The sequence below is a fragment of the Mytilus galloprovincialis genome, chromosome 2, assembly GCF_965363235.1.
Source record: "Mytilus galloprovincialis chromosome 2, xbMytGall1.hap1.1, whole genome shotgun sequence".
NCBI classification, from domain to species: Eukaryota; Metazoa; Mollusca; class Bivalvia; order Mytilida; family Mytilidae; genus Mytilus; species Mytilus galloprovincialis.
Window position 1 is genome coordinate 20,152,970 of NC_134839.1, and position 25,587 is coordinate 20,178,556.

The 25,587-nt window shown below is 30.9% G+C and overlaps 2 protein-coding genes across 3 annotated transcripts in view; one reads left to right on the plus strand and one right to left on the minus strand.

Moving 5' to 3' along the window:
- Positions 1–483: 483 nt before the first annotated feature.
- On the minus strand, positions 484–16,434 carry LOC143063084 (L-proline trans-4-hydroxylase-like). The gene is made up of 10 exons (XM_076235034.1): positions 16,381–16,434; positions 14,797–14,817; positions 11,091–11,169; positions 10,071–10,152; positions 7,952–8,062; positions 6,544–6,635; positions 4,739–4,829; positions 4,327–4,456; positions 2,929–3,080; positions 484–2,259 (listed from the first exon to the last, which is right to left on the minus strand). Exons 2-10 carry the CDS (start codon positions 14,807–14,809, stop codon positions 2,140–2,142), a joined length of 870 nt encoding a protein of 289 aa, XP_076091149.1. The 5' UTR covers positions 14,810–14,817; positions 16,381–16,434; the 3' UTR covers positions 484–2,139.
- Positions 16,435–16,630: 196 nt separating this feature from the next.
- LOC143063083 (procollagen galactosyltransferase 1-like) overlaps positions 16,631–25,587 on the plus strand; it is a 31,107-nt gene continuing 22,150 nt past the window's right edge. For both annotated transcript variants that reach the window (XM_076235032.1, XM_076235033.1), the window contains exons 1-3: positions 16,631–16,880; positions 21,387–21,499; positions 24,759–24,874. In XM_076235032.1, the coding sequence (XP_076091147.1) occupies positions 16,672–16,880; positions 21,387–21,499; positions 24,759–24,874 (438 nt within the window). In that variant the 5' untranslated portion in view covers positions 16,631–16,671. The remainder of the gene's footprint in view (positions 16,881–21,386; positions 21,500–24,758; positions 24,875–25,587) is intronic.

The following is a 25,587-nucleotide window of genomic DNA, read 5'->3' on the forward strand; positions in this document are numbered from 1 at the left end:
AACTTGATGTATAAATTTGAAATTTGATTCGCAATTGTAATAATACCCAATATTCTGTAGGAAGAGATACAACTTTGGTTTACTGTTTTATACTAATGTGCTTCTTGCAAAACATGAAGATTGCAAGACAGTGTGTTTTTCTATAGATCATCATTCTATCAAGATACTTTAATAACAAAGCAATGCTACCACATTGACTTTGTGTTCAGGCTCACATTTTAACTGTATTATATCATAGAAAAATGTAAAAATAATGATGCAACCCTTTCCTAAGAAATCTCTCATATCAACAAATTAAACCAATACCAACAACCAAATTGATCAATTTAATATAAAATTCCTTAGAACTTTGACATGATTAAACATAAAACCAACGCACCTAATGATAGGGTTCTATCTATATTTGCTGTTACACTTGGGAAAACAAGTAAATTATATTCAATGTATTCTTGTTTTGATGATTTATAAATACAAATGAAGATCCTTATTAATTCTTATTTATTTATATATGATTTAAGCATAAATAAGATATATAAAATCATTAAATACAATATCTACAGGTTTTGAATTCACATCCATTATTCAGTTTAGAAACAAAATCTCCAAAGATAATCTCAAATAAATTTAAAAAGTCTCTTTCAAAAAAGATAACTGATAAAAACTAACATAGTATTAAAACTATTATTAACATTATAATTCAACATTATTTTTATAATGAACAAAATAAAAAATATCTGATGCAAAGGCAACTTCTTATAAACACATTCATCATATACATGATATATAGCCTATAGGTATAGTGTTGAAATTCACAAAATGTATTTGTATAAAAATAAAATGTAAAAAAAAACAACCTATCTTTAATTTAATTTGGTGAATTCAAAACGCTTTTTGATTTACCTTCATTAGAAACTCTCAAGCAAAAATTTAAAAAGTTATAATATATAAATATTTTATCTCATGAGTTTTATAAACAGGACAAAAAAAAATCCTCATGTCTGGCACAAAAATAATAAGATTTTAGATGTCAAATAAAGAAGATGTGGTATGATTGCCAATGACACAACTCTCCACAAGAGACCAAAATGACACAGAAATTAACAACTTTAGGTCACCGTACGGCCTTCAGCAATGAGCAAAGCCCATACCACATAGTCAGCTATAAAAGTCTCCAAAATGACAATGCAAAATAATATGAGTTTTCTGCACGAGATGAGAAAACATAAGATTTGCTTAAAGTGGTTCTTATGAGATGCATGTTACAGTGATCCTACTCTAAAAAATATATACTTTACTACAAATAAAGCAATATGGAAACACATTTATACAGCATGATGAGTCAACTGTAAATTAAACTTTTGATTTGAATGCCTTCAATTTTACCTTTTATAAATAACTTGAGCATGAAATACATGATATATTTTAACTTACAATTGTGAAGCTGACAGCCCAAAATTAATGATATAATCAGTATAGGTAAACATTTAACTGTATAAGTGTTTCCCTTCCTGAAAATATCTTCTCTCTTGAAAATGTCAAGCTGATAAGATATTCTAATTGAACTGCATTTGTGACTCAAAAAACAAAACCAGTACTATTGATAAAAAAAATAAATCTTAATTAAGAATTGAATGCTTCTTTTTGTAACTTTATTGGGGTGTAAAAGTGTTGACCGAAGTACATTTTGTATTCTGTGCTTCATTCTAAAAATGTGCGCACGGTCAACGCTTTTACAACCCTATAAAGTTACAAAAAGAAGCATTCAATACTTATAATTACATTTCTTAGCTATGATTATGAAAACAAGAATTTCATATATTTTTTTATTTAATTCACCTGTGCACTTTATTGTTGGACCACATATGATCATGAATGAAAAGTTGTATTGAGCAATGCAACTGCTTATTGAATAACATGTGATGTGCAGTTAGCCAATCAGAATAAAGTATTATAATGAAACATACATCTAATGTAATTATTGTATCTTAATATTTAAAATCTTAAACATCAAATTCAATATTTTGAAACATGACAATAACAATTAACTAAAACAGTACAAAAATATATAAATTTATTTAATACAAGATTTTTTTAGGTCAAATATCTTGGAGGATTTGAAGATGTAAATGAAATGAAATTTCAGTTTGTTTCCACTTCTTTTGGTTTCACTTTGATTGTCTTATCTTTGGTAGGATCCATAAAGTCTTTTCCTGATATGTCGCTGAAGTTGGTACATTCTTTAATGGCATTGTTAGGTACCTACAAAAATAAGAAATAATATAAGGAATTCATAATAGTAGCAATCAAATATTGTTATTTCTTTTATAATTTTGGTTTGTTACAAATTTCCCTGCATGAAGAAAGACAGGTTGGGTTGTTGTCTCTTTGACACATTCCCCATTTACATTCTCAATTTTATGTAATATTAATAAGTAAAACGATTAATAAACTAATTTAGTTGGCCTATCCTACACCGTGATATGAAATAGCCAAAATTAAGTTTGCTATTTGTAAGGAACAGAATTAAGAATCGAAACAGGGAATGTGTCAAAGAAACAAAAACTCAACCAAAGGGTAGAAAACAGCCCAAGGCCACCAATATGAATCTTCAACACAGAGAGAAAATTCCACAACTTAATAGTGGCTCAAATAACTAAAGTAGCCAATTGTAACCTGTAAAACTGACAATATACAGTATTACAGGGAGGGGCCTCCGTGACCAAGTGGTCTTTTTTATTCAGTGATCACTAGCCTGGCAATACTGAGATTTTGAATTTGAAAGCTGCCCATGGCAAGGTGTGTAGGATAGCCAGTTTTCCTCTATTTTTCCACAAATAAAAACTGACTGCCATGATAAAAGCATATTCTGAAAGTGGTTTTAAATATCAACAATACATTAATCAGGCAGAGACTGACACTTGTACATACCTTTTCTAATGGTGTGTAGCATGGATGATGGTGTTTAATAGTAGGATCGTTACTCTTCTTGTTATAAGCACATAAAAATGCCCATCGTCTGTACTTGCTGTCGTTTGCATTACTCGTATGCAACAAATTTGAATGGAAGAAAAGTGCATCACCTATTAACATCAATTATATACATTACTATACATTTCATATATCATGTTAATAATTGTATAGTTCTAAATGCCAATTGATATCTATTATACTTCAACTTAAAATGACACAGATTTTGATTGGTTAATGCAAGGGAGATAATTTATTCTATCCCATGGCATAGTAGGAGATAACTTTTTGAATGAAACCCTCTCGAGCAGACCAAATAAACATCAATAACTGAAAGGGCTAGGAATTGAATTTAAGTCAATAACTTTAAAGATTTTGAATATCCTACTTTTTGGACTTAAACCTATTTCATAGACTATCAAAATAAAAGCCCTATCTTACTTCACTTTTGATGTTTTCTAATAACTGTAAAGTTTTATGTACATGACGTCATAGTTATCTACTTTCCGTTTTTAAATTTTAAAAGACATTAGGATAGAACATTCAGTAAAATAAATTAAATAACACATAGAATAAAAGGGTGATAGAGCCAATTTTTACCCATCAAAAAATATTGTCTTCCTTGGCTCCTACACAGTTGACAATGTTTTCTCATGGTAATAATCTGCTTTATCACCCTCTCATGTTAGTGTTATATATATAATGTTAAAAAGAAATAAATGAATAAAACACTAGGAAGCTTTATAATAGCCCAGCTTAGACAAACAATTTAAAGGAGAAAAAAAATGGACTACTAACTAACACTACTCACTTAAATAGACAGCACTGTAGAAGATTACCTTTCAAATTTTTAGTAGAAAACCTTAGTTCATTTCAAGATTTGTTTCTGTTCATTTTTTTTAGTTTTCTGTATTTTTTCACTGGTGTGTTTCAGCAGTTTGTCTTTTAAACATTTTTCTTTATAGCTATGGTGTTATCTGGGATTTTTTTTTTAATACTAATGTTTTTTATCTTCTCATTTTTTAACACAGATTAACAATAACATCTTCAGCAATAACAATCAATTGGACAATAGATGCAACCATATAATTTGCCAGCATATATTTCAAATAAAAATCAATTTGATTGTAAAATATCAAATTTCAAGACCAGTCAGTCAGAAAACTTTTGAAATGGGAGTACCAAAACAGAGAGGTTTTTCTTATAAATCTTAAGCATATTCATTCCTTTTACAATGTTTGAGTATATTTTACATATCATTAAAATGTCAAAGTCCTTGTCTTTGATGTATATTCTAATAACAGTGAATGTCATATTATATGCACTTTTTTTTATAAATGAATGACATAACAGTAATACCTGGTTCCATTTCTATATATTCTAACTTCAGGACCTTTTTTAGTTGATCAACCCTCTCCATATCAGCCCCAGTCTGACCTCCAACCATAATATGTTCTATTCTGCCACAAACCTGTGATCCACGTAAAATCTAAAATTAAAAATAAAAGATATAAAAATAGACACTCCAAGAAAAGCATTTGATTGACACTTTGATTCCTACGTATACTGTAACTTATGTGAATCGACTTTAGTTATTGACAATTCATCAATAAAGATGCACAACAAATTTCACTTTTAACAGGAGTGAATTCTGGTTTCAGCATAATACAATTTTTTGAAGTGTTTTTCATATAAAAATTTAAGAACGATCTCATGCAAGGGAATTGGTGAATTAGTGCATGTAAGGTTAAAACTGAAATAAAGTTGTTACCTGTAAGCATCCATTCTCTTTTGTTATTTTGTCTATTGCAATAAATACTGTCATCATATCTGGGTACAAACAACCATTCTTATACCAATATCTACAATATATAAAATATATATAAAGAATAAAATAACATTAGTAATTTATAACAAAAAAATTATTTCAAGAAAATATAAATTCTGATTTTTTTTCTGAAATTTTACCAGAGAATCCAGAGGTAAAAGGATTAAAAATATATCAAAGAACCCATTTCAAGAAACTTGACTTGCAATGAACAGTGGTAGGCATTTGAACAAAACATTTGGACTGATATTTCTCTATCCTTTGGTATTTAAGGTCAACAAACCACATCTCCTTAACTTTAGTGTAAATTCAGACAAGCAAGCATTTATTTTCCAAATTGTTGAATAATATTAAAAAATGTGGGATTAATCAAAACGACATTGAAGTTACAGCTTATACAGCATACAAATGATATTTTTCAATTTTCAAATGTGAGTTTTGTTGTTTCAAAAGAAACTTCAAATTCAATTACTACAATATTATAAATAATTTACATATCAAAAGTTTCACCAGACGACAGTTTCTAATCAGTACAAGATGAAAGATGTGAATTTCTAAATGGAAAATACATCTGTATCAACCTAAGACACCAATATAACCCCAAGAGCTCTGTTTTAGGGATTATATTGGTTAAGGGTTGAAACATAGTGTGATATTGAATTAACAGCTGTGCCATGAGCACATGATATACCTGTCACGTTTTGAAAGAATAAAGTTCAATGTCATATCAGAAATTTATAAAAACCAAAAGGGAGCTCACATCAATAGATATAAATAATTCCCTAAAAATTTTAAGTTAATGTCCCACATGATGACGACTGACAGACAGAGGTATACCTTAATACGTCCCATAAACAGGTATATGATATATTTATCATATGTTTATAATCTTTAAATACTTACACATGTCACTACAATAAATAATTAACTTACTTTAGTTACTTACTTACTTACTTCATTGTACTATACTCTTTATTATATACCTCAAGTAGATGTTTTTTTTAAATCTTTGACATGACTTTATACAGATTAGGGGTTTGATAATGCCTTTAATTTCAACCCTGACCGATATCTATTATGTAACATCATACAGCGTTTACAAGTGTGACTGATATCAATATCATCATAAACGAGTGATACAGCATGATGTGACTGATATCAATATCATTATAAACGGGTGATACAGCATGATGTGACTGATATCGACATCATCATAAACGGGTGATACAGCATGATGTGACTGATATCAATATCATCATAAACGGGTGATACAGCATGATGTGACTGATATCAATATCATTATAAACGGGTGATACAGCATGATGTGACTGATATCAATATCATTATAAACGGGTGATACAGCATGAATGCCGTTGACAATATAAGATCTTATTAAACATACTATTTATCTGTATTTACTTCATGTACTATCTGATGTTTGGTATTTGTCATATGTTGATGTGGTTCATAAGTGTTTCTCCTTTTTTATATAGATTAGACTGTTGGTTTTCCCGTTTGAATGGTTTTACACATGTCATTTTTAAGGCCCTTTATAGCCTGCTGATCAGATGGAGCCAAGGCTCCGTGTTGAAGACTGTACTTTGACATGTTTGATCTATAATGGTTTTCTTTTACAAATTGTGACTTGGATGAAAGAGTTGTTTTATTGGCACTCATACCACATCTTCGTATATCCATAAAATATATCATAAATGATAACAACTAGACAGTTTTTTAAAGATTTTTACCCATAATCCTGGTGCCACAGATGGCTGCCTCCTGTAAACGGCTCTTTCATCATTAGTTTTGTATGATAATGGTAGACTTCTCCACCAAGAAGCTGCAATGAACAATGAAATAGGCAGACAGATTCTATTACAAAATGTACTTCACTTCTGGATTACTAATAACTTAAAAATGTAATTTATTCAATGACTTCACTGTGAAGTTATTTCTAGTCAATGAATTATGCATAATAAATAAAAAATTCATTATCTAGTAAATAAAAGTACCAAAGAAGCCTCTATTTCCCCCCTTACAGTTAAGGAACAGAGATTTGATAATTTTACAGCAAATTTTAAGAAGGTTTTTTGTTGATTTCATGCGCTTTCTATACAAATGTTCACGTTTTTTGAAAGTATACTACTGTGAAAGTACTTTTATTCCTGGGGTACCAATTTTTGTGGTTTTTGCCGGATGACTTTATCCACGAATTTAAGTGTCCAATGAAATAAAACAATCATCGTCCAAATCAAGACATGGTAGGTTTGAATACTGATATGCTCTAGAGAATATATTGAATAACGCCAAATCTTAGAATACTTTAATAGCAGTCACAGAACTACAACTGCATGCAGGATAATACCCATTTAATCTTAAATAACCTAAACTGTACAACTTTTGATCTTTTAATTCTCTTAAAACATATTTTTGATTGATGAAAGTCAGATTTCCGGTATTGATATGCTAGTCTAATGAAGTGTTCATATTCATATCCTCATAGTTCTCGTACGTATGGGAAATAATAATTTCATGTTGACATTTCAAGATACGTTTATAGCATTTTTTATTTTACTGTTTTCTTTAGGTGACATGTTTATGGCCCAATTAACACATTTGATGGTCTTTAATCTGTTGATCACTTTATCATGTGTTAATTAGTGTTATCACTACGATTTACGGTTCAATGTTTACTTTGCAATTTCCTCAATCCAGACTATTTGTAACCTTCGTTTCTTAAGGCTTCAATTTTTAAATTTTATTTTTAAAGAAAACTAAAATCCACAAATTTAAAAACCGACAAACTTTTAAATATTGCTCAAATCCAGAAAATTGGTACCCACGAATTAAAGTACTTTCACAGTATCAGTAATATTTCAGCTGATAAACAAGATAAATGAATACTTTTTTTTCGATTTTCAGTTATAGTTCAACAAGGACAAAGTTGTATGCAAATTTTTACCAAATCAGTGACATAGCCCTTTTACTGTAGCTTGATCTTAGTTTTCTTTTTGGAAAGTTTATTGACATTTTGGTGTGCAAAAAAATCTTTAAAAATGTTGCTATAAAGTGAACTCAATTTGCAAAAGTAAAACCAATGTCTGACTTAGGCCAAACTTAAAAATACAATGTTATAATCTCTTAAATGATAATGACCTTTTCACATGTATTTACAACTTTCTCACACCTTCCCACCATACCAGTGACATCAGAACCTGGATGATTCCAAAGTGCCATCATGCTTTCTCTCCCTTTCCCATCTGCAACCTTAAACAAAATATATTTGCATTTTAATAGTTTACTTTTTACAAGTAAAACATCTTCTAGTTCTTTTTCATTCACATTAACAATTTTGAATTCCATGGTCAATTTGAAGACTTTTTAGCAAAAGTTATCATATAAATCAGCCGTAGTTAAATAAGGAAAGATCCAAGTTTAACATATTTGCTACAATATCATTGCTATATTTTTTTTACTACCGAAAGATGCAAAAATAGATTAATAACTAAATTTTGTTAGTTTACAGAATTGTTTTATAGAAGTAAAATGTAAGTACATTATGGAAAAAGTTTATCTATGTAATGTTCTTTGTGCAGTATTGAGGCTATACTTATGAATGACAGAAGCAACAGTTTGTTCACAAGTATCCTTATACATAAAACTGACTGAAGATATATTGGGTTTTACACAAATCATTTCAGACTGCTATAAAAGGAGAACAACTTAATAATATGAATCTGTAGTAAATTAAAATATGAACAGTAGTTAAGACTAATGCAACAATGTATGTCATCTTCCAATGAATAGTAATACAGAACAAGAAGTAATTGTAACAGGATGCTGTTACGAAGTCTCCCAAATAGAGCTCCCATAACTCGCCATTCATATGGTCCCATGTTCATTTGATTTGATTTTTTGTCCCATACAAGAATATATATGGCTTATGAGTAGGGATCTCCAACATTTGCAAGTATTAAAACAAGAGGGGGTGGTGGTGACCCCCAGGGAATTTACCTATATTTCATTTAATCTGTTTTATTGTCCCCTACAAGAATATATATGGTTTAGGGGTGGGGATCTAGACCGTTTACAAGATATATAATAGCACATTCTCAAATTGAACAGGGTGGGGCGACCCCCAAGAACTTCCCTTTAATTTCATTTGATTAGCTTTATTGTCACATACAAGAATATATATGGTTTAGGAGTGGGGATGTTGACCGTTTACAAGTTTTCAAACTAGATGGGGTGGGGTGACCCCCTAGGGATTTCCCTTTTATTTCATTTCATTTGTTTTATGGTCCCCTACAAGAATATATATGGTTAAGGGGTGGGAATGTTGACTGTTTACAAGTTTTCAAACAAGAGGGGGTGGGGTGACCCCCTCCGGGCTTCACTTTTATTTCATTTCATTTGTTATATTGTCCCCTACAAGAATATATATGGTTTAAGGGTGGTGATCTGGACCGTTTTAATACAAGATAATAGCACATTCTCAAATTTAAAGGGATTGGGGTGATCCCCAGGAACTTCCATTTAATTTCATGTGATTTGTTTTATTGTCCCATACAAGAATATATATATGGTTTAGGGGATGGGATGTTGACCATTTAAAAGTTTTTAAACAAGAGGGGGTAGGGTGAACCCCTAGAGACTTTTCTTTTATTTCAATTCATTTGTTTTATTGTCCCCTACAAGAATATATATGGTTTAGTGATGGGGATCTGGACCGTTTACAAGATAATAGCACATTATCAAATTAAACGGGGTGGGGATGACCCCCGGGCACCTGCCTTTAATTTCATTTGATTTGATTTTGTTTAGGGGTGGGGATCTGGACCGTTTACAAGATGTAAGCATATTCTCAAATTGAAGGGGTATGGGGATGAACCCCCAGGGACCTCCCCTATATTATTGTCCTATAATCATTTCTGAAGACTGCATGTATCTATCACTTACAGTTTTATTCATTTGAAAATTTTAGAAAATAAAATCCCATAGGGTTCTATAGTAAACCCATCCCTCCTTTCTACCCCCAAAATACCTCTTAATAGACCCCAATGCACAAACGAAAGATTGATGGCTCACCTAGACATATAAATCTACCATTTTATAAAATCCTAAGTCAATCTGACAAGTGGTTTAGTTCATTTTTTAAAGTGGTGGAAGAGGAAGAAGAGGAAGAAGAAGAATAATAAAAATAATAAGAACTGAGCAAAAACAATAAGTTTCCAAACTTTGTTTGGGAGACTTAATAAAATAGTTATTAAAATACCCCAAAAGCATGTTTTCTGATTGCATCATTGTCTTCTAGTGCCACCTTTACTTTCTCTAGCTCATCTTTGTCTAGAAGTCCTCTGAAAAAACACGATTTATATCTAAGGCTTTCTGGAATTAATATGTTAGATACAAAACTTTGAAAGATTCAGAAAAAAAGTGTCACAAAATAACCGTAATAAAATTGCAACTCATTTCAAGAAAATTTTTACAATAAAAATTAGCTATAAATGGTGAACTAACACCTCAAGTAGAAAATGTGAGAGGGTTCTTAGCGGATTGATACCTAAAGATATTCACACTTGTCTGTCATGCAGCTCCAATGTTGTCAAATTAGATTTATGACCTTGGGGTGTTTGTGGGTGATCTTTGACCTTTAAAGTTAAAAAAAATGTTCACATCCAACTATCTAAAACTTGCATAGAAAGACATGGTGACAAGAAATACTTTCAAAACCGATCTTTTGACCTAAAGGGGCTACTCTGGTACAAATGTATATCCACCCTACCAAAAACCCTGTTTTTTTTTCTCGTAAAATATTTTTATGGAAAAAACACACTGAACCTGTTTGTTAATTATAAAGACTAAACATGCTACATGTAAATATGATGAAACTCTTAAAAATTTCACTGTAATAATTTTTTTTTTTATAAAACACTGTTCATGCAGTAAAAATTGTTTAAATAATAAACACTAAAACTGAAACAGCATAACTATTTTCAACTTTTATTTTTCAGAAATAAAATAGGATCATGAAACAAGAGATTTAAAGCCAGATTGGCAACAGACATTTACTTTAATTCTTCTAATGAAGCTTAAATCATTCATCATGGGTCAAATGATACATGTGATATAGACCTTTTCAAATTAATTTTTTTTCTGTTTTGTTGCCTTATTGACTTTACAAGTATTTTTTTTATACATGGATGATAATAATTGTGAACTTTAGATATATTAAGTGTTTTTTTTTTGCTGCTGTTTTCATAATTTTTAGACCTGTCTATTTTCCTATACTTACCTTATCATAATATACCCATGTTCTTTAAAGTCTTCCTTCATTTTATCTGACGGTTGAAAGTCAGGTGAAAACTGGAAGTCTATAATAAATTATTCTCAATAAAAAAGGAAATCAAAATATATTTCTTATTATACAATTTTATTTGTAAACTCAATTGTCTGTAGAAATAGAGAATATCATATGGCTTTTTCAATATCGCATCTGTATCAACCCGAGACACCAATATACAGTGTAATCCCAAGAGCTCTGCTCGAGGGATTATATTGGTTGAGGGTTGATATGGTGTGTGATATTGAAAAAGCCATATCATATACACTTTATTATATACATATACCTCAAGTAGATGTTTTTTATGTAACATGACATCATACAGATTATAGGTTTGACATGACGTCATACAAATTAGGGATTTGAAAGCCTTTGCAACAGTGATTGCAATCGATGACGTGAGGTCATACAGATTAAAGGTGGGATAAAGCTTTTGCAACCGTGCTGATATCGATATCATCACGGGTGGCTGATACAGCACGCTTGCCAATGATTGTATTACACATACAATTCATCTGTATTTACTACTAAGTATGTAATAAATATATATATATATATATATATACATGTAAGGTTAGATTCAATAATTTTTGTTTGGTACCATCTTCGGTTGGTTTATATTATTCACAAATTGTCATGTTGTACGAAGTACAAATTTTATACAGACTTAACATGCTTAACTTGTATCATGTGTATATGCAAACAATATGAAAAACCACTATATGATATCTCCACAAAATATAAATTTTCCTCAATCATTTTTGTCAATCCACAAAATTGGTATCCACATCTGTCAATTAAGAATATAGTGTATGAAGTGTGTGTGTCAGACAAAAAAAATGAAAACAACATTTGTCTAACAAATTTTATGTATATGAAGTGTTTTTTCTGGATTTACTGTCATCAGGAAAGCTCAAACCCAAACATTTAATTAAGAATTGAATGCTCTTTTTTGTAAATTTATTGGGGTGTAAAAGCGTTGACCGAAGTACATTTTGTATGAAGCATGGATACTAAAAATGTGCGCACGGTCAACGCTTTTACACCCCTATAAAGTTACAAAAAAAAGCATTCAATACTTATAATTACATTTTTACCTATAGGATCGTGAAAACACGCCTTTTATCAAGTTTTTATTTCATTTACCTGTGCACTTTATTGTGGGACCTCGTGTCATCATGAATGAAAAGTTGCATTGTGTAATGCAATTGATTAAGGAATATCACGAGATTGCTAGTTAGCCAATCAGAATAACGTATTATAATGAAACATAAATCTAACTGTAATTATTAGCCAAGAAGATATATATGAAATAATGTGTGATCAATTATAATACAATTCCTGAACATGTTCAATATGACAAAGTACAATATTTTTGCACCAAAAAGAAATGATTTTTTTTTTAAAGTTATTACCATGGTGATCATATATATTTGACAGTGATCGCAATTGTCATTATTGATCAGTATTCAGGGCCGTAACTAGCCTCTGTTAATAGTGAGGCAAAATATATATGCCCAGCGTAGCGAGGCGAATTTTTTTCGGCGAGGGGTCTGGGGGGGTCTGGGGGCCGCTTAGGACACCCAGAAGCTGTGAGAAAAATAACGCAAAATCATGCATTCTGAGCGTTTCCCAGACTCTTTCTAACATTGAAACAAAATTAATATTTTAGCCATTTTTCTCCGACAATATGCTGGTCTCAAAGCAAATACGTAGATTCATTGTAATTTGGGACTTTTAGGTTTTACGGGGACAACATCATTAGCAGACCGATATGTAGGATAAAGCAAAAAATCGTAAGTCTCATAGTCATAAAAACCGGGTCTGTCTGTCTGTTCTTGTTTTGTATTGTGCTTAGACTTTGGTGATTTTATAATGACTAGATTTAAACATAGTGACAGTGCAGTAATATACTTTAAGTACTAGTACTGCCTAAGTCGACACTAAGAACCATCTTGACCTTGTTTTACGGTATTAATGATTCTTTTATTGTTGAAAACTCTCCGTCTACTACCAAGATGAAGAACAGGAATAAAAACTTTGAACATTGGTCATTTGTATTTTTTCTATGCATTGACTTTGTGTGAGATTAGTTCCCGTGTACGTTTTCTCCATATTCCTTTATTTTCTGTTAAAGGGTCTTAACAAGACTTAATGCAAGTTTAATCCTTCAATGTAAAAGGTCATATAGCTATACAGTGATGTTTTTTTTTATAGATGATTTGATACCGATGAATTGGTCGTCTTACTTTAATTTAAACCATGTCAGCTGTTTAGTTTTATCTACAAAAAGAGTCAGTTTTGTATTCTTTGATATCAAGTTCAATGCCCCATTCAGAAACGACCAGTTTTTTCTGTGTCCAGTAGCATCGTGTATTCTTAAAATATTTTTGTCGCACAATGTCTGGACATCGGTTAACATGCAGTCAGGGGTACTACTTGTACAAGTGTATTTTATTTACTCGAAGAAGTAAAAAAAAATATACACATATAAGTAAATTTGTAGGATACTTATACAAGTGAATTTTATTTACTTGTATAGGTAAAAAAAAAATTGGCTTAGTTATGTCCCTTAGGCATTTAGAATTTTTTACTTGTATAAGTAAAAAAATCATCCTTTCTTCTTTTCTTGAATTCTTAAGATTTCTTTGCTCTAATAGAATTTTAAATTGTGTACCCTTTACAGATGTCTTTACTAATCATATAAGTGTAATTTCATGGACAATGAAAATCCCATTTGTCTGTTATCTTCATAACACTGCTCATTTACAAGCCCCAAAAGAGCAATTTTTAATTGCCTTGCGCAAATATACAAGATCTTTGCTCAATCAGTTTCTTTGATGAATTAATGAGATGAAACATTGAATTTTAATGAAAAAATTTGAGCAAACCTGGGAAAAATCATTAAAGGCATGATTTTACATTTCAAAACTTGAGGATTTTTGTGGGATTGTAAGAAAAATTTACTTATACAAGTAAATTTTTTAGAAAATTAAGGGGAGATTATTCAAACATTATTTATTTACTTATATGTGTATATTTTTTTTTACTTCTTCAAGTAAATAAAATACACTTGTACAAGTAGTACCCCTGACTTACATGCAACATTGCAAAACCACACGTTTACAAATGGAAATTAACCCTCAGACTATCGTCACAAAGTAGGACAATAAATGAACAAAAGACAAACCCGGGACACATAATAACAAACAATAGACCATCAACTCTGAAAACAAAACTAAAAGTAAAATAGAAATATGGATCATGAAAAACATGCAGGGACGACAGCAGAGAGTGAAGAGAACTTTCTTTTTTGCAAGACACTTTCCGTGAACACAATTTGATATGAAGACAATTTTTTTGTTTCAGTTCTTTTTTTTGAAGTTTTCAACATGAGGCATTTGCCTCATTTGCCTCAATGTAGTTACGGCCCTGGTATTACAAGATATCAGTTAAAATAAGTTGTGACAGTCTGAGACATATGAATTTAAGGCAAACGGATAACTGAATTTTGATATGGTCATTTCTTTAGTTGTCTCATTGGCACTCATACCACATCTTCTTATATCTATATGATGGTCCTAGTCATAAAAAACTGTCAATTTCAACATGTTCAATGAAATCAAATGTACAATCTGAATAAAAATAGTATACTAACCCGCAGATGTCATTTTTCAATCTAAAATGGAGAAAAAGTATTTGTTTCAAGTAAGAAATATCTGTGTATAATTTTTTTTTGGATAAATGATATAAAATTTGGAAAATTACAATTACAATTTCAAACAAGTTGTTAAAAAATGTATGCACACATTTTACGAAAAGAATGACTAGAAATTTCAGCATGTGATGCATACTAATATACATTTGTGTACTTGTCATATACATTTGTGTACTTGTCATATACTTACTGCTTAAATACATACATTTTGTTCTCATTATTAAGGACATAATCTAGTCATACTGACAGCCACTGAAAAGTTAAAGGCATAATGAACAGGTTTTCCTCTTTAAAAATAGTTTGTTCTTATGTTGTACTGTTACACCAGTGCATGTCCCAGGAGGGGGAGGGTTGTGTTTTGTGTCCTTATATAGCTGACTATGCCGTATTGGATTTTCTGATTGTTGAAGGCCATATGGTGACCTATAGCTGGTCATTTCTGTATTATTTTGTCTCTTGTGGAGATTTGTCTCATTTGAAATCATACTCTCTCTGTAAAATAATTAAATGTAGAATTTATCTAATTGTTTTTACATGTTTTTCAGACAATTCTATTTTTATCATGTTTATTGAAACAAAAATATTAACGGTGTCCTTCTAATTTTTTTTATTCAACATTTTGTTCAAAGGAATTCAAAATTTTACATCCTTGTGGAACAATTTTGTATTGATTTGATCTGCATTTGGGGGAAAGCAGGCTTACATCTTTACTATTAAATGCTTATTGTCATAATTGTAGTTTTTCCTCACAAAAGTATTTGAATTAATGACAAATGAATGTAGAATATCAACTGTAAAGATTCTATAATGATTGTGTTTTTATTTAATATTACTATGGATTTTCTTTTGATCTTGCGTTTATCTTGTAATTTATGTAGTTTTATGAAATGTAGATTTGTTCATGCAATTAATCTTTTTAGTTATCATAGTTATGCATATTTGATTAGATTTGGTAACATGTGTATGTACAAAAATGTACATGTACATGTATATATTATACATGTTATAACTGACTGGTTGTTGTTTGCTTCCTGTACAGTAGCAAATATTTTACACACATTTAAAAGAATAAAATAACAATATATCAATTATACATGCAGCAAAGTCAGTAGACCATGATGAAAGGCAAAAGTAAAATAAGTTTAATACCAATGAACAAATGATGAAAAGTAATGTGAATGAGTTGGAAAGAGGCTAAAATTTGCCTTGCAAAGGATAATATACATGTATCTTTCCCCTTAGAATTCTCAGCTACATACTCTTAGGGATTTTAACTTGCAGGCAAGCATGACACTCTTCCCATATGAGGCAACAACCCGACATATTTTAATTCCCCATTGCAGACATTGCTAGTATTAATTTATACATATTCCAGATATTATGTAGCAAGTAAGTAAGTAAGTAAGTACAACAATAAAGACACCCTAGGAGCCTGGGGGTAAATTTGCAATTAAACATTCTCATTGTATGAGAAAACACACAAAGCTTACGATATAAACTATAAATTAACAAATTACCACACACCACACTAATCAGCTGATAAGGAGAGGGTGTCAATAAAATTGGGGCCGTGCGCGGGTTTTCAGCGCATTATTTCCGGAAAATGCACACTTTTACCTTTAAACTAGGTTGTCTTCGGGACATTATTAAAGGAAATACCTATCTCTATCTCAATAGTTATTAACAAATTGTACAGAAAAAAAACTTCTTTTTCTTTGTTTATGTTAAATATCTCAATAGTACACGCAATGCCAAAGATAAGACCGTTCACGTCGTTCCTCTCCCCATCCCTAATCGGTATCAGAATTTTGGAAGATGGAGAAGCTGACGTGTCGCTGTATATCCTTACTTTTCTTGCTTAGTACAACCTTGCTAGCTGTCAATAGTGACTCAGAAGAAAGCAATGATTATTTACAACCTACTGTGACGATTGCGATTTTGATAAGGAATAAAGCCCACGTTCTCCCATGGTTCTTTGGTCATCTTGAGAATTTGAATTATCCCAAAAATAGAATCTCTTTGTGGTAAGATATTGCATGTGTGCTACACTGTTGAGTACTCAGTAAAGAAGAAAGATGAATGTATTTTAAAAGTGTTTTGTAATATTTTAGAATGATTTCTCAGCATGAAGTAATTATTTACATGAAGATAAAAGTAAAAATTACATTGTAAATAAAGGGTTAATAACATGAATAGGCTCACCCATGTGTATGAGCTAGATATTAATGTTCAAACAGCTTGCAGATTACAGTATAGAAGTGTTATCTGTTGAGAGTTTCCTAAATTATGCATGTGATATTCAGTCGATCTATTGTGCCTACAGTATATATGTATTTACTATTAGTCAGGGGTGATTCTTAATACAAGGATGAGTCATGTTTATTTACTTGAAGATGTAAATGATATTTTCATAAACCATATAAGATTTAAGTAATCTCCCCCAAATTTACTTATACAAGTAATAAATATTTTTACAACACAGCTTGAATTATTATGTGTCAGTCACGAGCACTACCATGACTATTTGTACATGTATGTAAGTGATTTTTTTTCTTCTTGAAAGAGTAAATAATAATACACTTATATATTAGCTAATTATAATTTTTGAATAATCTCCCCTTTATTTAAAAAAACAACTTGTGTAAGTAATTTTTTTTTACAATCCCTCAGCTAAAAGTCTCTTATTTCATGAAATTTGAGATGTAAAAACATGCCTTTAATGATTTTTCTCTGGACAGGTTAGTTCATATTTTTTTTTATATGAGTTCAATGTTTAATCTCATTGATTAAAAAACAAACTAATCAGTCAGGGGACTTACTTTAACAAGTGATTTTTTAAATCACTGATTCAAGTAACATTATTTCCATAAAGGTTGGAAGTTAGAGTTGTCTTTCTTTAATAATCACCTATTTAAGTAGTACAAATTAATCACAAGAAGAAGTGATTTAATTTTATTGTAGCTTTAAATATAGAATACTAATGATCCAGGGACTAATTATATTTCTAAACTTATCAGAACCAACATCTGTGTTGTCTAGGATGACCAAGTCATTTCAGGTGATGACCTTGTACTGAATCTAGGATAATGACATAAAAATCACTTGTTTAAGTATCAGACCTCAATTTCCTTCCCAAAAATCACTTCTTTAAGTATTATTCTGTTAATAACCCCCACTAATTTCAACACCCCGAACAGTGAAATTTTTATCGCGAACAGTAGAATTTTATTACATAATCTGAAAGATGAAACCTTGAACTTTACAGGAAAAATACTCCCACTGCTGTGAAAAATCTTTGAAGAAAGTAATCAGTTCATTATGTAAAGCCATTATTATAGCATTTTTTCAACTAAAATAGAATTTTCAGCTAAATGATAGCATCAAAGGCATAAACCTTGCTACATTTGTACTTAAAAGAAGCAAAAAGTTCATATTTTTTAATTTTACTAATTAAAAGATATTATTTCAGGGGTTTCATTATCTTTCATGTTGACTGGTACTTTCCACATTTCTAGGTGGTACTTTTCAGTTTATTCCATGAATATCTTATATAAAAATTCCTACATTTAGGTGGTACTTGTCAATAGTATAGGAGGGTAAAAGTACCGGGTACCGCCTCCTAATGAATGGCCTGTATTTAAACCTATGTGTTTAAAATTTTGAAAAAAATACAAAATCCTAATTTGTGACAAAACCTCGATTTTGCTACTCAAATAAGTGATTTAAAAGTCCACTGACTGCTAATTGCACAAAGATTATGAGTAATTGTGCAAGGCCTTAAATTTAAGGTGTAATACCACCATTGATTTTCCACTATAAGTCTTTGTTAAATTTGCACTTTTCAAAAAATTGTGCAGAATTTATCTTTGTTTCAAATAAAGAAATACTTGGCATGAGTAAAGTTTTATCATGTCCAGTTCTATAGAAAAAGTTTCACATAACATTTCATTGCATATAAGAAAATAACCATCATTGTAAGTTAACCAATCAAATTTCTCCCCTTATTCTATCTGTGTACAAGGTTTAGTCACCATGTAACCTCAAGATTACAAATTTTTCTATAGAAATCACAAATAGAAAATAATGGTGTTTTGAAATACCCAAGACATATGTTTATGACACAGAAATAGTTTTACTGCAATAAAATGTAGGATTAAGGAGGCTCACGGGTATAAGATTTTCAGAAAAAATTTAAACATTTATTTTTCATTACAAATTTTATTTATTACCTTTAGTAGTTGTGATTTTATCATATGGTACAAAAATCATTCAAAAAAATCAATTCGTGTTGGCCCCAGGTGACTTTTAAAATGTATATATAATTGAAAATGCTCTAAATTATCTCCCTTTGGTGCAAAAATGCCATTTTTTGGCATTAAAATTGAAATATCTTTTTATACTCATCGGTGACCTATATTTTTTATTGTTGTTTTCGATGAAGCTGTACATAAACTAAATAATTGTAAAATTTAAGCGATTTCTGTAATTTAGTTATTTTTTTATTTCGATATAACCGCTATTTCTGCTATTAATTCAACAAAAAAAAGGGACATTAACAAAAGTGTATGCTTCTTTCGAAGGCAGATTGTGAGCGTAAATGAACGGTGACCCCATTATTTTATTTTATTTTTCTATTGGGTATAAGATAAAGTTAATTTATAGAAAAATAAAGAGAAATCCTATATTAAATAAAAAATTTGATTTAGACCCGCGAGCCCCCTTAATTACCTACAATGGTCAAATTCAAGGGAATATTTTTTTAGACCTACTTTCGTATGCAACCGGATGTGACGTACCATGATTTGGTGGTATTACACCTAAAGAAGACCTTTTTGTTCAATAAACTGAATGTGACTTTTTCCCTTTGTAATACTGGTTATTTCAAGCATTTCTGTCAAGTTTTGTCATAATCAGTTCAATAGTTGAGAAAAATCTAGTATATTGAAAGACGACATCTACAGCGATTCGAGCAAAATTTCTTCGACAAATCCAAACCAAGCCACATCAAGATAGAATAGAGTGTGGACCAATAAATGATCAAATATCTATCTTATCTGCCTACAAACAGTTGAAAATGATACACAAGATGATTTAAGGAACATAAAATACCACTAATAAACCTCTTTGTCTTCTTTATAAGGTCTCTTTGGGTCAATTTATACCTCTCATTTCCTCAAAATTTCAACTTTTCAGGCCAATAAATAAAAATATTGGGGTAACTTTCAATCATTTATGGTGGAAATGTTATAAGAAATGAGTAATTGAAGAATTTTAGCAGAATTAACAATCCATATAAAAGTTTACTGTCTCCATGAAGGTTTCAATAAGTCCTTACGTAAAAATTAAATTTACGCCGCGTTCCAAAGAGGGACATAAAAGGCTTCTCTTTTAGTGAATAACTTGTCGTTACAACATTAAAAATAATTTCATCTACTTATAACTATATATTTATTTAAGTATTACCTAGGAAAATGTTATATCATAGCAAAATATAAGAAATAAGGAGAAAAAGCCCACCCCCTCCAAAAAAATAAATATATGCACTTAGTATGGCTTGTTCTGTCAACTGAATATTCATGGTACAGTCCTATTTCAAGACAATTTTCTCATAAAATGTGTTTTGGAGACTCAATCCACTCAGAATATTTCATTTTTTGTATTATTTCACTTAAATAGCAAGAAATTTTAACACATGAGATTACTCACAAGGCCATAAGTGCATGTACAGCTTCCCATATTAAATAGGTGTAATACCACCATTGATTTTCCCCTATTAGTCTTTGTTAAATTTGCACTTTTCAAAAAATTGTGCAGAATTTATCTTTGTTTCAAATAAAGAAATACTGGGCATGAGTAAAGTTTTATCATGTCCAGTTCTATAGAAAAAGTTTCACATAACATTTCATTGCATATAAGAAAATAACCATCATTGTAAGTTAACCAATCAAATTTCTCCCCTTATTCTATCTGTGTACAAGGTTTAGTCACCATGTAACCTCAAGATTACAAATTTTTCTATAGAAATCACAAATAGAAAATAATGGTGTTTTGAAATACCCAAGACATATGTTTATGACACAGAAATAGTTTTACTGCAATAAAATGTAGGATTAATTACCTACAATGGTCAAATTCAAGGGAATATTTTTTTAGACCTACTTTCGTATGCAACCGGATGTGACGTACCATGATTTGGTGGTATTACACCTAAGAATTTGCCTCTTGTGGGATTTGTAAATTAGCAGTGTTCTGAAGATAACAGACAAATGATATTTTCATGGTCTATGAAATTACACTTGGTGGCCTTGTGCTGTTTTGTACTTTTTTTTAGTTGAGTTGTTGTTTTTTTACACATTCCCTGTTTTTATTCCCAATTTCATTATTGCACATGCCAGTTTGTTGAGTGGTTCAAATTCAAGAACAATTTTGCTGTTTTATGTTTTAAATGAGCTACATCATGGCTCACTGATAAACATGATAAAACATTTCTCCAGTTCTAGTCATAACAGATTTTCCACTTATATTTGCAGGATAAGAAGTGACCACAATGTGGATGACTCCAATAGAATATTAAGAGATTGGTTAGCTGCTGTAGAAGACCAGTACCATTTTGTTAATCTTAGAATTGATACAAATACTCAAGGTAATTTTTCTGATGGTTTTTTTTAAACTTTCGAGAGGTAAATTAGAAAAATTTAACCATTATGATCATATATTTTTCAATTTTCCAAATTGTTTTAACATGTTTAAGTATCTAAACTGTAAATTCAGAAATTATTGCAAGATTTTTATTAATATGAATAATGCCACTGGGTGAGGATAGCTTCAATAAGAACTCACATTTTAATAGCTTAGATATAGATCTGTATGCATTTTTTTTTAATTGCAATAATAATACTCACATTTTTGTCCATTCTTGATAAATCTCAATACTAAATTATTTAGTATTGAGATTTTTAATTAAAATTGCAGATACAATATATAACCATAATAACATCACAGAAACTTCATGCATGTAGGATTATGCAGCTGAATGTAAATTCTTACAAAACAAAGCAGGTCTATTTATATAATCATGCTAACAGAATATATATATATACAAATGTACAATGATGGTCTAATCAACCAGGATTGAAAATCACCTATCTTTGCTCATTGTTGAAGGCCGTACAGTGACCTATAGTTGTTAATTTTTTTGTAATTTTGGTCTCTTGTGGAGAGTTGTTTAATTGGCAATCATACCACATCTTCTTTTTATGCCCCACCTACGATAGTAGAGGGGCATTATGTTTTCTGGTCTGTGCGTCTGTCCGTCCGTCCGTCTGTTCGTTCGTCCGTCCGTCCGTTCGTCCGTCCGTCTGTCCCGCTTCAGGTTAAAGTTTTTGGTCAAGGTAGTTTTTGATGAAGTTTAAGTCCAATCGACTTCAAACTTAGTACACATGTCCCCTATGATATGATCTTTCTAATTTTAATGCCAAATTAGAGTTTTTACCCCAATTTCACGGTCCACTGAACATGGAAAATGATAGTGCGAGTGGGGCATTCGTGTACTGAGGGCACATTCTTGTTTATATCTGTTCAACTTGAACAACACCTGATGCATATTTAGGCATTCTACAATATCTGCAATTTTGAATTATAGATTTTTTCATGTGCATGTAAATTGTTTTCGTTACAAGTTTTAATTTCTGTGTACACTTACACAGTTGGCAACAAACATGGCAAACAACATTATGCAGGTTTTAGATTAGCATCTATTTGAAAACACTCAAGCAGCAGTGCTCAACAGCTAAATCAATGTTTGTGTAAACAGATTACACAAAACACGCATATGTTTATTTGTATAACATGTACATGTATAACAAGAGATTACAGAATATATTTAACAATACATTACAGTTTTACACATACATTTGTGAATTAAAACATCTTAAATGTTTACCTTTTTGTTTTATTTCATAATTGATATAAGCTTAGTTTCAATATAATTAGAAAGTAGGTAGGCAGTAAACATGTGTATTGAAGCTAATGGAACGGGGACCCAGTTATTTGAAACATTGAAACGCATTGAAAGTCATAGTAAATAAATGGGGTGCTGTTCGTTAAATAATTTTGATAGCCACCTTGGGACTTCTGTTTCATGTTAGGCATTAGGTTCCAAGTTTCTGAGTGCAATCTCAGTGCCTCATAACCGGCATTCCATTGCAAAATTTTGTTTTGATTGACAACAGGGTCACTCAGTCTACTTCCGGTGAAGAATAAAGGCTAGAATTTAGACAATTTACTCTATGCACTGACGCCAGATTTTATTTAAATCAATCATTTTTTTTACAGAAATTCAAACTAGGATGCCTTCCCTTTCAAATAAATCTACATTCAGTTACAGAACTTGTGTAATAATAACACTACACCATTTTAGAGAGAAGTTATAGTTTTTTTTTAAGAACTACATTCGTGGGTACCGGACTGGTTACTGTAACTGGGATCCTATTCCTAATGAGTGTTTAACTTCAAGAGGGTCTGGCACAGGCACTTGTCTCAGAAAAAAAAATTTCCTATATACCTTAATATAACATACTTTTTATTAAGGTATATAGGAAAAAATATTTCTGAGACAAGTGCCTTTGGGGTCTGGAGGGGGTTTAAAGAATAGAGAATGATAGGAAAAGGTTAGAAATAAATTCAGATGAGAGAAGAACAGGCAAAACAAATAAAGAATAGAGAATTATGGAGTGTAAAAAATAGAAAGAATAGAGAAAAATTGTTTAAACAATTAAAGAATAAAGAAATGATCTAGGACCCTACATGTAGAACTTCCTATAGAAAATAACACATGCAGTTTTACAATGAATTACAAATGTTACAGCTGAACTATTTAATTGCGTTCTTTACAAGTTCGCAAACATCATTGATGACATTTATATTTGCTTGTTTGGTATGTAAGTGAATAATGAATTTTATCTGACATGTCTATATTAGCTGCAAGCAAATATTGGTAAATATAGAAAAAAGTTGTATTGTTACTCCAATCTTTCAATACTTAAAAAATTTAATAAGGTGGTTTTTTTTTTTATTGATTTAAAGGTCCATGTATCAGAGGCGGATTTAGAGGGGGGGCCAGGGGGCCCGGGCCCCCCCTTTTTGGGAAAAAAAATTGGTTGCTTATATAGGGAATCACTGAAGCGTGACTGGAGCGGGCCCCCTCTTAGGTCAGTCAGTGGGCCCCCACTTATGAAAATTTCTGGATCCGCCACTGTGTATCAAACAAGTAAATAAAACATCAAAATGATGGGTACCATTAGTGGAGCATTGTCTGCTTACCCTGCCATTGGGGTTAATGCTGCTCTCTGCCTGGTTTCCTGTGTATTATTTTGTTTGTCTTTCTTTAAATTGTTTTTTTGCATTTTCTATTTTTTAATAAAATTGAGAATGGAAATGGGGAATGTGTCAAAGAGACAACAACCCGACCATAGAAAAAAACAACAGCAGATGGTCACCAACAGGTCTTCAATATAGCGAGAAATTCCTGCACCCGGAGGCGTCCTTCAGCTGGCCCCTAAACAAATATATACTAGTTCAGTGATAATGAACGCTATACTAATTTCCAAATTGTACACAAGAAACTAAAATTAAAATAATACAAGACTAACAAAGGCCAGAGGCTACTGACTTGGGACAATCTTGTATTGTAGTTTACAAAAAACTTTATAACTTTTGATCATGTGATTTCGTGCTGTAGGTTTTGATGAAGAAACTGGACCATGTGACTGGACAGACAGCTTTATTCACTTTATTCTTGTGATTTCGTGCTGTAGGGTTAGATGAAGAAACTGGACCATGTGACCAAATGTGACTGGACAGACAGCTTTATTCACTTTTAATTAATTGATTTTGTGTTGTAGGGTTTGATGAAGAAACTGGACCGTGTGACTGGACAGATGAAAGATTTGCACATGTGATTGATCTGAGACATCAAGCATTAGAGGCTGCAAGAGAGAACTGGTCAGATTACTTATTTGTAAGCAAATTAATCTTATAATTTTAAGAAATGATGGTAAGCCTCTGTTTTAAATTTGATATTGATCTGTAAATAATATGGATTCAATTAGCATGGTTAGGTATATACCCCTGATCTGAAGGAGTGGCATGTTATAAATTTATTCTATTGTTACTTCTGGAATTACAAGAATTTAAGTCATCTGAAACGAGTGACTGAAGAAAAATATTGTTTATCCAATTCTTGAACCAATGTATGTATATATATCATAAACATCAAACTTAGTCTTCTGTGCATGATTTTATCATTTTATCGTATCCATATTGTATAAAAGTCTTTATTCTCTTGGGCTTTTATGATTTGAAAATATTGCAGTTAATTAATTGTTGTGTTTTGAAGCCGTAGTTTACAGATTTTCACCTCAGTAAATAATCAACAAAGAAGCATGGATATTGAGCACATGTATATCACTCACGTACAAAAGATAATAGTTTATTTCAATGACAGATCCATGCGTATTGCAATCATTAGATTTTTATTAGAAAGGTCATGCTGAGTTAACTGCATGTGGAAAACATATGGGCGAATTGTTTACTGGAATTGAACAATTATAAATATGCAAAGTTCTTATAAATTTTGACAAATTAGTATATTTTTGTGAAAAAGTATATGTACATAAGTTTTAGCAATTTAGTTAAGTTTAAATGATAATGACATCTTGCAAGGTTATTTTT

Bases quoted from the DNA above. Each gene is read 5' to 3' on its own strand.
- LOC143063084 (XM_076235034.1), bottom strand. The intron at 4,457-4,738 runs GTAACAACTTTA...TTTTAATTTTAG, and splicing joins AAGAGAATGGATGCTTACAG to ATTTTACGTGGATCACAGGT. The intron at 3,081-4,326 runs GTATTACTGTTA...TGATGTTAATAG, and splicing joins ATATATAGAAATGGAACCAG to GTGATGCACTTTTCTTCCAT.